At 45.1% G+C, this 14,810-nt stretch overlaps 1 protein-coding gene across 1 annotated transcript; it reads right to left on the bottom strand.

Moving 5' to 3' along the window:
- Positions 1–800: 800 nt before the first annotated feature.
- Positions 801–14,438, bottom strand: LOC149336584 (uncharacterized). Its single transcript, XM_089553005.1, has 9 exons — positions 14,351–14,438; positions 14,015–14,073; positions 12,424–12,632; positions 8,612–8,686; positions 8,490–8,528; positions 7,076–7,162; positions 5,132–5,379; positions 2,192–2,351; positions 801–1,620 (listed from the first exon to the last, which is right to left on the bottom strand). Exons 3-9 carry the CDS (start codon positions 12,629–12,631, stop codon positions 1,181–1,183), a joined length of 1,257 nt encoding a protein of 418 aa, XP_089409131.1. The 5' UTR covers position 12,632; positions 14,015–14,073; positions 14,351–14,438; the 3' UTR covers positions 801–1,180.
- Between the last annotated feature and the right edge of the window lie 372 nt (positions 14,439–14,810).

The following is a 14,810-nucleotide window of genomic DNA, read 5'->3' on the forward strand; positions in this document are numbered from 1 at the left end:
TCGCTAAGCGCTACCAGCCCACAGAGTGCTTGGCCATTGATGAATCAATGATAAAATTCAAAGGAAGAAGTTCTTTGAAACAGTACATGCCGAAGAAACCAATAAAACGCGGCTACAAAGTTTGGATGCTATGCGCCAGCAATGGCTACAATCTCAAATTTGAGATTTACACTGGCAGGTCTAACGACGGTGTCCAGAAAGAGCTAGGTGTGCGTGTTGTGAAGTCGCTGTGTGAAGACTTGGCTGGGAAGCAGCACCGCATATTTTTCGATAACTATTTTACTAGTTGCAACCTGCTGAATGATCTTGCAGAAGCCGGGATATACGCTTGTGGCACCGTGAATGCTAACAGGAAGCACCTGCCAAAGCTAACTCCTGACAAATGAATGAAAAGGGGAGAAACTGATTATTCAGTCAGTGACAACCTATGCTGCATGAAATGGAAAGACAAGCGGACTGTTCACTTGTTGTCAAATTTCCACGACCCCTCTAAAGAAGTTGAAGTAAATCGGAAAGAGAAAGATGGGACAATCACTAAAGTCAGCTGCCATGGCGCACTCCAAGATTACAACAAGAATATGAACTTTGTGGACAAATTCGACCAAATGAAAGGGCAATATGCACTGGATCGCAAATCACGCAAGTGGTGGCACAGGATCTTTTTTCACCTTCTTGACTGTTGTGTAGTGAACGCACACATAATTTTTCGCGAACACGATGGGTCGGAAAAGATGTCATTGAAAGACTTTAGGAGGAGCCTGGTCTCACACATGACTGCTGAAGCCCGCATGAACCCTAAAGCAAAGCGGAAGTCATCCAACAACCAAGTTGTTCAACTAAAGAGGTCGAAACCATTTGTGGAGTTGGCTATCAGTACAGCGGAATCCAGGCACCAGCCGACAAGGTGCTCACAGCGCAGATACGCAAACTGCAGCACGAAGGCACAGCCATTGAGAACAATTTGGATGTGCCAAACATGGAATGTGCCATTGTGCCTCCGTAAGGGAAAGAACTGCTTTGCCGAGTACCACAAAAAGTGATTTTGCAAGTAGAAAGTGAAAAGCGTGCCGTTACTTTGAGCGATAAACAGTGATAAAGGTATGTGTGCCATAAAGAGACCCTTCCAGCATGAAAAGAGACCCTTCCAGCAGAGACCCTTCCACTTCTGTGCTTGAAAGAGTTAATGAAAGTCTACTGTATTGGGCACCGTGGCTGGGGACGCGTGGTTGCGCGAGTCCTGCGAGGCAGCCAGGGCCGCGCAGGAGGCGGGACCTTGGGAGGCAGCCAGGGCCGCGCAGGAGGCGGGACCTTGGGAGGCAGCCAGGGCCGCGCAGGAGGCGGGACCTTGGGAGGCAGCCAGGGCCGCGCGGGAGGCGGGACCTTGGGAGGCAGCCAGGGCATTCTGGGAGGTGGGGGCCGCTTGGGGAAGGGAGGGCACTGAGCCGGGGGCTGTAGCACAGGGGCTCGCAGTGGTTGCCAGGCCGGCAGCGGTACTTGGCAGAAACGCTTCGGCAAAACGCCTTTTGCGTCCGCCGCCACGGTCCACCGACCCTGGCAACCACTTCCTAATAAACCCCTGCGCTTCCACCACATCCGCCCCCGTCTTCTCGCAGATGGCATCTGCATAAGATAAGCATTCATTTTAGGCCACCAGAAAAAGTTTGCTCATTCACAGAAATCAAGATTATTTCAGCAACAGAGAAAACAGAAAACGCCACAAGTACATGTTATTACTCAAAGTGCGTGCCAAAATAAAAGGACTACAGTATCCAAATACAACTTGCGGAGAAAATCCACCTGAAAGCTCTTCTAACCAACTGTATAAAGCTGGTGCGACATCACGGTCGACCACTTTGCACTACTAACATATGGGAGCACAAATGGCTGGCAGATACAAGGCACGACTACGATCCATGACATGACAGGCACGACTACGATCCATGGATGTGACTGGTGGGAGGGCTTTCTTTGAAAGGCATCTGCTGACTCATATATCTTCAGATGCACATGGATGAAAACTGCAGATGACTACCCCCATAAAAACAGTAACAAAATATTCACCTGTAATGAAAAAGAAAACTGGTAAAGTATCAAATGAAAAGAAGAAAAGAAAACAAAGCACAGCAGAACCTGGTGCATGTTCTTCCACTCATCTTTGAAAATTCAATTAAAAGTTACTGCAACAACATACCTGTTGCCACCTTGCATAGCTTGAGGGCAATAAATGACCGCTTGCCCTTGCGGCCATGGAGGCTGTATATCCTTTGCACAGCCACCCCCATGATGGCGGTCATTACGTTTGACCCCACCTCCCTCAGGCCCTTGCCCCCCAGGCGGACCAGCTGCTTTCGCTGAAAAGAAACACCACAGGTGCACAAGCTATTAGGCACAAACATCAATTATAATTTCATTTAGTTTAGCAGAATCGAATAGCTAAGACAATTGTGCGACTACCTGTCAACAGCCCATGCGAGTACCTACAATCATAATGCATAATTTCTGTATGATACAATAGCTTGACTAGTTGCTACCAGCAGAAAGCACCACCACCAATATGGACATTTTTTTTTTCCCCAGTTTACTAAGAGCAGGGAAACTTTAGCGATTAAGCAAAGGTGGCCAACTCCTTCCCATTATGCTTTGCATCTTGGACATTATTGTATTATAACTATAATGCTTTTTGCAGATATATGTGCTGGATGTGTTTTCTCTGCACAGCCATTACGCTAAAATTGATTTGGTTTGTAGAACTTAAAGTTCCAAAGTGACTCAGGCTATGATGAGGGACCCCATAGTGGAGGGCTCCGGAAGTTTCGACCACCTGGGGTCTTTAACATGCGCCACTGACATCACACTGCGCACGGGAGCCCTGCTTTTCGCCTCCATGGAAAACTGGCCATCACGGCTGGGTTTGAACCTGAGTCTTTGGGTTCAGCAGTCGAGTGCCCTAACCACTGAGCCACCATGGCAGGGCTCACTACCCTGAAATTGAGCAGTCTAATTAATGCTATACAAAGGGCGCTTATTTAAATCCCCAAGTACCTGAGTAAAGCTGCGTGCTTAGCAACCACATTTAATTAAACGATGTTGCTTGTTTTTGGCAGCAGATTAAGTAATGAAATGTGCATAATGTGAGCAAAAGACAGGGAAGAGGTGGGTTAAAGCTGCCCCATTATTTGGGAAACCTAGCCCAAATTAAAGACGCGCTGAGAGAGGACCAACTTCCAGCTGTGTTCACAGTAGTTCATGCAACACTATATTAACCGAAAGCTCAGCTTCCTGTAAAACAGACCTTACAACATCTCTAATGTTAGCTACAAAGTCCACTGCTGAACTAAATTAAAACAGCACAACAATAAATGACAAATGTAAGGAAAATGAGGGGCTCGTTATGAAACACATACGAAGAAAGGCAGCCACTGGCAACAAAAGCATAGGGGATTTTTTTTTGCTGTTGATCGATGTAAAACAATAATGTAATCACAGAAATATTTGACTGAGAAAAAAAATTTGTTGGAACCAAGTCTGTTATGCAACGACCGGCCACCGGCAGAGCTCTGGAAAACTAATCGAATGACATTGAGTGACACCATCTGAGAGCAACTGCCCCAAAAAAGCCTGTGACTGCACCGCCAAATAGCAAGCTACTACAAGATGTGACAGGTGCAATGCTTCGCACAGAACCAGCATCAGTAGCTTGGTTTGCTGTTTAGCGCTCCTTCTCGCCTAAACGCTCTGATGCGACATCAGTCTCGCAGGTGGCATTTTCTTTGCACTGCGTGGCTGAAACATGACGTGACAACTGGCACTTGCCGTAAGCAATATTGCGAGCGCCACATGTTCAGCACTGCTACTGAGCCCAACAAATTGATAGGAGCCAAAGAGCAGATAAAGAGAGTCCCCTAACAGCTGTCCCGACACGTGATGCAGTTTTTGCAAGCTCTGCCACCGGCTGGGCATTGCATACCACTTTTGCTTGCAACAGTAAATCTCACCACACAAGGAATCGACAGGGCGTTCCAGTGAACACTCTCAAAAATTCCTAAAGAAGCGCAAGTTCGATATGGGAAAACAATTTTTTTTTTTTTGGAGGAACGATCTCTCAGCAGTGGTGGACATAATTTACTGCATCCTAATTATACAGCTAGTTAAAACTCGCCTATTAACTTTTTAATTAACACAGTTCAATGGTTACTGCCAAAGGGGAGTTCGAAGTGACATACAAGGCAATGGAATGTCAGCCTTTGAAACAAAAAACTGATTTCCAAAAGCCCTGCAACCTGAGAAATTCTAGTTTTTCCAAGCAAAATTGAAATTGAGCGCAGATGACGCGCTGCAGTGGCTACGGTGCCCAGTTCGCACTGCAAGCGGTATTGTGCCATCTCATATACATGGTTTCACACCACATCTTGGTGTAAAGAAAAGGATAGTCATTGCCAAGTGCAGGGTTATTTTTTAGAGCAATGGAGCGAAATAAGGTGCACAACACACCAAAGTAGAGCACACAGTTAAAGTCTGGTACCGTAGGCCCTGCAACACGTCATCAGCAGACGTCGCCATCTTCACTGAACTTCATGTGCGCCTCTTGCGCTAAATTTCGGTTTCGTGTGGAAAAAATGTCTCAATTCCTGAATTTCTACAAAAAATGCGTTTCTTTATTTTAAAAAAAAGATATGACTACGTTTATGGCTTCGTACTCCCCACTGGCACTAACCACTGAACTGCGTCAATTAAAAAGTTAATAAGTGGGTTTCAGTTAATTGTACAATTAGAAAAAGTTTGCAGTACAGTGTCTGCTATAACTGTACGTGTGTGCCTGCAAATATTTCTTCTATTTTGAACTCCCTATTCTTAGGAATTCCTGAAAATGTTCACTGAAACAGCCAGTGTGTATATCAGCAAGCAACTTTCATGAACAAGACATTTACATTAACAAAACACACTGTGACAGCACACTCCAGCACAACAGTAGGAATTATATCTATGAAGAGCATGTTATTCACAGAGCACGGCATGCAAATACTCTTGGAGCTCAAGATTTCTTCACAAACCTCGGAATTACATTATGCATGCAATTCGTTAGTAGGCATTCATTTTTTCCAGACACGAATTATCAGAAACATTAAATCACCAGTCCAGCAGCCACGCTGTCATCCTGGACGGCAGCTTCCGCATTTTCCAAATCCTCGGGGGAGAATGCGGGCAGTGCAAGGGTGGGAGGCGGTGGCGAGGGGGACACTGGCCGAGTCCTTTGCTCCAGCTGGAGGTCCGACCGCAGCAGCACGTGATCTTCCAGCCTTTGTAGCCTCTGCATTATGTCGCGCTGCTGCTGTCGGACCTCCAGCACCAGGCGCATGATTCGCAGCAATGTAGCTGCAACTGAAGCAATCAACAATTTCAGTGAGAGCAGGGTTAACCGGGGCGCAATAATATCATTTGCGCACTGAGGTACAATAAAGAACAATATGAGCCTAACAGTAGGCAGCAACACACTCTGTACTATGCTCCTAAACTTCCACCAATTTTCATCCTCCCAGGCACTTCTAATTCATGTTCTATTCCTTGCTAGCCTAACTTAAATGCCATAAATGTCACCATGCACTGAAAAACACCTAGGTGAAATGGAGCCGCTCTATGAGTGATAGCTAGCACAGAACCTGCAGCCTTGTTGTGTAAAGGACTTCTCAGTCTATGAGCTTCGCCAATTTTTACATTGCTTCCTAGGCATTTCCACTGCTATTGCGCCATGGCAGAGATGGCAGCAGTTAGTCGCAAATGGATTCTTCCAGTGTCATGAGAAGCATGTGCTAATAGAAGCGAGAAAGCAGAGCAGGCCTGTGCCCTTAATATAGCATTGCACCATTTGGAAAGTATTGCTTACGGCAACACCCACATTGGCCAAAATGCTGGAGGTAGACATCTGTTCTAACTGCAAGTGCCGGCAGGAATCAATGCATTAAATGTGCAACAAAGATATCCCTTATGGAATTATAGCCCTTAGCTGACAAGCGAAATGCAACCAAGAGGTGGACCAAACGTTTCTTGCTAGGCACAGGAGGTGCCAAACCGTTGAGAAATATAACAAGGTCACATTTATCTCTTACCACGCATCCATTTTGCTGCAGGCAAGACAAGACTAGGAGCCAGCTGATGTGCTCCACAAGGCAGTTAGGCTGTTCAGTTCTTTCCTAAGCAAGAGGTCCTCCTTCAGAGCATGCCACTATTATTGGCTGCTTATCTCCTTCAGCACCCTTTATGGGAGCTTTGTGATATTGCAATTAATTTTTTTCAGCACATTTCGCTGCATCCAAGGCACTGCATTGACTTCCAACCAATAAACTTTCAAAATACTTTGGAAGACAATGAAAAATTACAATATGGGCCTTGCTGACCTGTGTGCCTCTGGAAGCGACCAAATTATGCTGGTAAGGAAACACATGCACAGAACATGGGACTACTGTGTAGAGTGCAATTCGTAGGAGTGGCTTCCTGGTGGTGATGTAGGCAGAGAGAGGCAACAGGATCCAAAGGAACCAAACAAAAGCACAACATACAGCTCTTGGGAAGGGCACACAACAACCAGTCCACTATGAATCACAAGAGGAGAAAGCAATGGAAGTACTAGGTTGTAAATTTCAGTACCACTTCAGTTCAATACAATCGTTTTTGAGAAATACATGTGATGATTTTCAGAGTGACCCCTTTCAAAGCACATAGTTTGAAACAAGAAATGTGCTCCTAGCACCATTGCAAGAGCCACTGAGGAGAACTCCGTGCAAATATCTTCCTAAATAAGTATATTCTCTAGATCTTTCTGGGCCTGTTGACTGCTGCTCGGCAGCAGCAGGTACAATGAGAAATTTAAAATTTGCTCTGTTTTTCTTTAAGGCAAAGCAGATCTAGCTTATACATCTTGTCGTGTCACTTGATACTAGACAAAATAGGGGTGTAATTAAAAGAAAGGAACACAGTGAAAAGACGGGACAAGCAGCATTTGTCCTGTCCTTTCACTGTGTCCCCATGTTTGGCTTGCATTTCTCCTTTTGCACAAAAGTAAACAAAGTGAAAATCTCACCATCAACAGTCCCAGCTGTTGACTCCTCCAGCTCACTGGGTGGTGCACTATTTTCGCGCACGCTCTCCCCAGCGTGATTCGGTGGGGCTGAAGATGAACATGCGTCATTGATGGCAATCCAGGAAGTACAGAACACACTACTGTGTACAACCACAATGTCACATTTCTATCCTAATTGAATGCAGAAATGCTACTTCAGGATATTTTTGGAGAAGGGACAGAACAGTTGCATGGCCAGGCTGTTTTGCATACAGGTGATCTTTTTAAAACACAATAGACACAAAATTACGAAGTACAGAAACAAATTACTGGTTATATAGAGATGCCCCCCAGGCAATAGTAACACTTCCTTTGGCCGAAAAGATATTTTAATTTGGTTTCAATCACAGGCTGTACAAAGACTTCATAATTCAAAACCCATCAAAACCGACACCTCCATGACCTCCATGACAAGTAGTTGACGTGACAAACAATGTCATATCATGCAGATACCTATGACACATAAAAGAACAATGTGAACCGACTGCGGCGGCGCGTTTCGATGGAGGCGAAATGCAAAAGGCGCCCGTGTGGTGTGCGATGTCAGTACATGTTAAAGATCCCCAGTCGGCTGAAATTACCCCAGGGCGCTGCGGCACCTCTTTCTTCCTTTCTTCTCACACTCCCTCCTTTATCCCTTCTCTTATGAATGTCCACCGAAATGCGAGAGAATTACTGCACCAATTTCTTTCCTGAAAAATCAGTTTTCAATTTTTTAAATATGTGTCTATAGTACTTCAATAATTCCATTTCTCATGCACCAGCATGGTGCATTGGTACGTTTAAGGACACAAAAGAAACTGTCATGGCGAAACCAAAAACAGAGAACGGAATGTGAATAGAAACCTGTTCGCAGTACTGTTAACGTGGGTAAGAGAGTTTGCCACGAAATGGTTACTGGCAGATTCACTGCTGATCTGAGAGCATGGCAAATGTAAAAAGCTGATGCCAAGTCTGAGCACGTTCTATTTCTCTGCAAGTGCCATTAGCTACGGTGGAGTTTTTTTCCCAGATTTTGCAAGCATACTACCATAAATCCCCAATCAAAACTAACACAATGTCGACCTTACATTAAATAGAAATGAGAAATGGTGTTTTAGTTTTAAGGCGGTTAACATCCAAAGGCGGCTCAGGCTGTGAGGGACGCCGTAGTGAAGGGCTCCCGAAATTTCGACCACCTGGGGTTCTTTAACGTGCACTGACATCGCACAGTACACGGGCCTCTAGAATTTCTCCTCCAAAGAAATTCGACCGCCGCGGTCGGGATCAAACCCGCGTCTTTCAGGTCAGCAGCCGAGCGCCGTAACCACTGAGCCACCGCAGCGGCTTAACAAATGAGAATTCGCGGCTTAACAAATGAGAATGCATGTCTTACGCGGTGACGGCAGCTGTACATCGTTGTGGCCCTCATTTCCTAAAAAAGAATTGCACATGAATGTCTTGTTGAGTATGCAAAATAATTTCTCATTAATAAAGAAATATGAGAATTTTAATTACCAGAAACTGCCGAGCTTTCTAGGGCCGAAGTCAATTCGTAGCGCCGAACCTTTTTCTCGGCGCTCTTGTAGGATCCTGCAAAGATTACAAATCAAAAACCAAACTCTTGAGCAATCTACATGAAAATTCTACTTCATATGAAATAAAACAACATTTCTCACATTGCTGGGATCCACTGACACCACACTACACACACACAGGAAAATACTGTGAGTGTATCGTGCTGGTAGTTCAGCATGAACATCTTAGAGCAGCCCGATTGTTAGGATAGACAAGGAAATGCTCCAGCTCATTTTATATCGCAGTTCACTGTGTTTTGTATTCCAACCAATTATTTGGCACATTCCAGGACAACCAGGTCACACTGCAAGTCACGCCATTATGCACGTAGTTTAAATATGCTTGCTTTCTGGCATTTGCAATTTCCAGGTAGCAAACAGCATATATAAGGCCAAGGTGCAGTGTGGCAATGACACAGGCATCTTACATCCCTGTCAGACGGGCATTTCGAAGGCTCTCAAATTGATAGTCTATCACCTCACGCTGCTACAAAGGCAGTTTTAATGGGCATTGAGTATACAGTCTATCGAGTCAAAGCAGTGTGGAACTCTTTAGCGAGATTTCAAGGGCCCTCGAGCATTGTACAAGGTTGCTAGCATTGTCTCGAGCGGCACCAAAGCATGCTCTCATGCATGATATGTTCACAGTAGAAAAACGTGAACAAAGATTACCCTCCCAAATTTTAATGCAAGTACCAAACTTTAGCTTCTACAATGATTTAAAAATTGTGTCAGTCTGGTTTAAAGTGCATTACTTTCATACTCGGCATTGCAGAAGACAAACACCAGCGGTATTAGTATTGCCAGAGCACTACAAACTGCGACAGCAAATCACCTAGAACATGATATTGTACACAGCGCCACAAGAACGGGAAGAAACGAAAGACGAAAGAGTAACACAAACAAGCGCTGTGTTACTCTTTCGTCTTTCGTTTTTCCCGTTCTTGTGGCGCTGTGTACAATATCATGAATACTTACCAACTCGCCCAAATTTCCGCCTTGCTGAATCACCTAAAATGGCAGTGCCTTTCAAGACAATGCAACTGACCTGCAATAATAACTCAAAACCTCCTACGATCCCAAATAAGGCTGTTTCTGTGCCGATGCTCGAGAAGCTGCATGTGTGTGCGCACATGTTAGTCAAACACACTAATTTTTTTCGGCTGGTAAAGCCCTTTTGTAAAACCATGGTCAGTGTGGCCATTACCAGAGCATGGGAAATGATGGCCGGCACACGAAAGCACGCGGCGCTGCCACCCCAGTCCTGCCACGGTAGACCCCGAAGCGATCCAAAAGCTTCACTGCCCACACTGACCAACAGCCACTGCTGTCTCCATTTCACTTCACTCACGGCCGATTGTGCGGCAGTGACAGGCTCCCGAGGTTCCACTCGCTTTTCTCAGTGCTTGTTAAGCAAATCACTCGTGTATACAATTAATGAGCGCTTCAAGATTCCTGCAGGAATGCACCGATTCGTAAATTGCAAGTACGTACACCCCATCGTGTTTGTTTACAAAGCTAGCGTACAAGTGGCTGTATATTGCTCATTTGTACAGGATGAGACGCAAGGTAAGTTCACATTACCAAAAATGTTCCCTTCGGTTTCTCACCAGTTGTAGCTTTATTTGTTCACACACTGTCACAGTGCTGCAAGAAGCGTCAAGGATGTGACTTCCCACATTGGGATATTAGAGGATCTCCACTTCCCGCTAATTACATGTGCATGCTTTATTCGACATGACCAGTACTTAATTTTAAATTGTTTAATCCAGAAGCATGCTTGGTGACCATTTGCATTAAATAAAGGCTCCAAATTTGTTGTCCACAAGCAGCGCCGACAGCTGCCTTCAGCATTAATCACCAGACAAAGTCACATTGTCGCTACTTGCTCAATGTGCATGCGTCCTGTGATGTAAGCTGTCGTCGATTTGGGGGTAGTATTGCAGGAACCATACTAGACGGCCACATGCGACTGCCAAAAATTGTGAATGTGCTCTCCACTATAGCTGAAATTGCAGGCCTGAAACCTGCAGACTCGCTAGGCATACTCATCGCGGGAACGGGCCAGCGGGCCGGTGTTGGCTGAAATTTCTGACAAAGCTGATAGCTGATCAGTGTTGAAGTATGAACATATAAAGTATAGCCGCTTGTTTTGTTTCAGGTACAGACAAGTGCACCTATTCAGGTCATTGCCTCATTGAACGTGAAGCTTCGGCTCAGCCTCTGGTCTGCCGAAGACAGATCGAGTGACCATCCGCCGGATGGTTTCATCGGTCGCAGGCTTTAGGCGATCACTGGTTGCGCTGGTATCGTCACTGGTATAATGTGAAAGATTGGTGCATCAATCAGCTAAGGCCTATACCGCCCAGCCCACCGAGTGCAACCATGCCTTAACTATGCCAATAAAAACATACATTAAGTTTATCATTTTAGCAGAGTAACACGTTCATGACACTCCCGCATGAGGGAGGACCACTACTTCATTTATGCACAAAAGGAAGGAGACATGTCCTTTGACAGTGTAGCCTGCATTGCAGATGACACTCTGCCATCCATTGTGACATCACATGAGCAGTTCAGTATGGTGGCCACTCTCAGTGGGAACAGCTTCCCGATCACGATTTCTATCGCATTTTTTTTAAAATAAAGCGCCCCACGTACTAATACTTCCAGGAGTAGAATCAGACTTTCATATTATTCCCAGAAGCGCAAAACTGCCTTTCCTCAAAAACCAATTTACCAATATCTCGAATGACCCTGTCATAGCCCCTTCAAGTGCACCGGGATTTTTTTTCCAATTTCACTAATAATACTGCTGTGGCTTCATTCCTCAGCACCTAACCACAACACTGCCATTTGAGAGTGCACAGCACTACTGCATGTAAACGCTGTTCTGGGCTGCTTTGCTGACTTGATGCCCGTTCAGCTGCCTGTATAGCAGCACTCAGGCCAACAGACCATCAGTTTGAAAGCCTGTGAAACACTCATGTGGCAGAGGCATTGTTTTATTTGCAATTAAAAGTGTGATTCTGATTTCTAAGATTTAACACCTTTAAGCTATGAAGAATGACGTAGAAGAAGACTCCAGATTAATTTAGACCACATGGGGTTGTTTAACATGCACTGATATTATTACAGAGCACAAGCGCATTCTGCACTGCTCCATTTCACCACAGACAGGATGTAACCTGGGCCCTCAGCTCAGCAGCATGGACCACTCAGCCACTGCGACAGGCTTACAATTCAAACTGAACTAAATGTAAACAGCTGGATGAGTTGGTTCTGAATTTGCATTATGAAACACTGTCTCAGTGCACAAAAAACATGGATGAGGAAAGAGCACACAACGCAAAGCATCAATTGATGTCTGGCATTTGTATTGTGTACTCTTTCCTCGTCTGTGCTTTTTGTGTGCCGAAACAATGTTTCATAGTGCAAAAAAAAAATTACCATACTAAACCTTTCTGTACTAAATCTTATTAAGCATAATGAGTGCAGCACTAATTCTGGGAACTACAGGTCTTCAAAAACAAGGCACTAATGAGTTTCAGAAGTAGTTCATCAGCTTACAAGTGCAATAGCTAACAGTTCATTCTGCTCCTCTTTTTGACAGCTGCCTAAGCGGTGCCTATCAACATGACTTCTTAGTCGTAATTTAGCCATGCAGAGGTGCAGACTCACAGAATCTAGCAAAGAGGCCTTTACAATCGCTGATGAAGTTACCATCATTATGTCTGCAATAAGACTACTTACGGCAAGTGGTAACAACGACCACTGGGCAGCGCATCCACTCCCCTCCGAGAGCTGGCTCGGCCTCAGCTTTCGCGAGCCGCGTTACTTCCGAGCTCCTGGCCACAGGCCAGTAGCATTCCTCTTTTGTTTCTGTCAGCCATTTGACAGGAATGACTGCACAGCAGTCATCCTCAAGTGGAAATTTAACCACGGCGAATGGTTTTGCCATGCTGCACAGAGGAAACACGACAAAAAATTACTGGGGAAACAAGGATTTTTACCAGACACTGTCTGCGCCATACTCTACTGGCACTTGCCTGTTTGGGTGCCGAAAACTTCACACTACCATGACAACTGACACGTACACTTACAACCATCTCGTTCTACTTCGCAACTGAAATGAACTGAAAGTTGAGAGTTACAAGTGTCACGAGCGCCTGCAATTTGGGACTTATTTAAACAATATTTCTGTGCCTGCTGTCAGGTGAACCAAGTAACAGCCAGCAATAGTGGCGTGCAACTTCACTGCATTGAACATCAAACTGAGTGCAGTCTACCAGGATGATGAAAAAAGAAACCAGTAAAACGCAAGAAATGACCAAATGTGGAAGAGAGAAAACAAGCGCGTTCAATTAGCGAGCTCGAAACTAGCACTCGCTATATGTAGAGTCACACTGATCTTAGACTTTGTAATACAAGGCTCTCAGTAGCGGGAAGGGACACACATAAATAAAAAGTACTCTCAATTTTTTTTCTGTAACCGATCACTGGCAGGAGCAGCATTACTTCTGGCAGTACAGAAGAATTGTGTTCATTCATCCTGTTCTTGTCACATTTCTCTCATCGCACGGAGACTCGCAACGCAACAATGTCAACACTGCCATGGAAGCATTTGTCAATCAAGCACAAGGCATGCAGGCTGCGACTCTATGACGTCTGACATGCATGCCTGAACCAAGCGATTAGCCTCACAAAAGCAAAAATTGGCGATGAAAAACACTCAACTGCATCGCACGTGGCAACTGGTTGGTCATGGGGGGCGCCGCAGAGAACGGCTCCGGAAATTTCGACCACCTGGGGTTCTTTAACGTGCACTGACATCGCACAGTACACGGGCCTCTAGAATTTCGCCTCCATCGAAATTCGACCGCCGCAGCCGGGATCGAACCCGCGTATTTCGAGTCGGCAGCCAAGCGCCGTAACCACGTGACGACTGTCATTGCGATCATGATCATAATATCTATACACGTACATAAATGTACGATGTGCCGTGAGAAACAAACCCTCTAAGAAGCAATGCGCCAACAAGATTTGCTGGGATAGTGCGTTCACCCTGATGAAGGAACACACAAACACACACGACATTTAAAAGCGCTTCCTTTCGTGTACGTGTGTGTTACTTCATATTACCCCAACCCTTACAAGCAGGTATACACCTTGCAATGCGCCGCTGAGTTAATCAAAAGACAACTGCTGACAGATGCCTACAGACAAGTTAGATAAAGGGCCGACACACGAGGCGTGCTCATTGTCCTCACTCATGACAAGTTCACAAGTAAATATTAGCTGACAACTAACATGAAAGGGAAAAAAGGACAAAATGTATACTTACGCAAGCAGTGCCTTCTGGTTCCCCTCGGTGACAAGATTTGCCGGGATAGTGCGTTCACCCTGATGAAGGAACACACAAACACACACGACAGTTAAAAGCGCTTCCCTTCGTGTACGTGTGTGTTACTTCATATTACCTCAACCCTTACACGCAGTTACACCTTGCAATGCGCCGCTGAGTTAATCAAAAGACAACTGCTGACAGATGCCTACAGACAAGTTAGATAAAGGGCCGACACACGAGGCGTGCTCATTGTCCTCACTCTTGACAAGTTCACAAGTAAATATTAGCTGACAACTAACACGAAAGGGAAAAAAGGACAGAATGTATACTTACGCAAGCAGTGCCTTCTGGTTCCCCTCGGTGACTCACGCGTGCCGCCACCAAACTTGAAAAAGCTTGAAGAAATAAAAATTCACAAGCGCGCGCTTTGCTGCCAAACGTCTATGGTGGCTAGAAGGGTAGAAGGGACCAGAAAACGTCCCACGACCGGCTTTATACTTCCAAGCATGGAGGGAAAAAAAAAAAAAAGTTTTTTTTCCTCCATGCTCCCCATGGACATGACACTATAGACATGATGCTTCCAAACGAAATGACCACAAGCTATGGATTGGGATTGGCTTGGAACGCACGTGGGAGCGAGAGCGGATGTCTACGTTTATGCGTAAAGCGGTGGATAAATACACGTTTAGTTTCGGAAAATTTCTTTGAAGCTTAGTTTTGACAACACCGCCAAGAATAATTTTTATTAACTTTGTTACACTTCAATTTATTAATAAGCTAAACATCTTATTTT

This window comes from Amblyomma mixtum, chromosome 7, assembly GCF_055824585.1.
Source record: "Amblyomma mixtum isolate Tamu chromosome 7, ASM5582458v1, whole genome shotgun sequence".
NCBI lineage: Eukaryota > Metazoa > Arthropoda > Arachnida > Ixodida > Ixodidae > Amblyomma > Amblyomma mixtum.

What these genes read in the sequence shown, in the direction of transcription:
- LOC149336584 (XM_089553005.1), bottom strand. Translation starts at nt 12,631, where the DNA reads ATGGCAAAACCATTCGCCGTGGTTAAATTTCCACTTGAGGATGACTGC. An exon ending in GGTCGTTGTTACCACTTGCC is followed by an intron (nt 8,687 to 12,423) that starts GTAAGTAGTCTT and finishes TAATCTTTGCAG; the next exon opens with GATCCTACAAGAGCGCCGAG. An exon ending in AGAAAGCTCGGCAGTTTCTG is followed by an intron (nt 8,529 to 8,611) that starts GTAATTAAAATT and finishes ATTCTTTTTTAG; the next exon opens with GAAATGAGGGCCACAACGAT.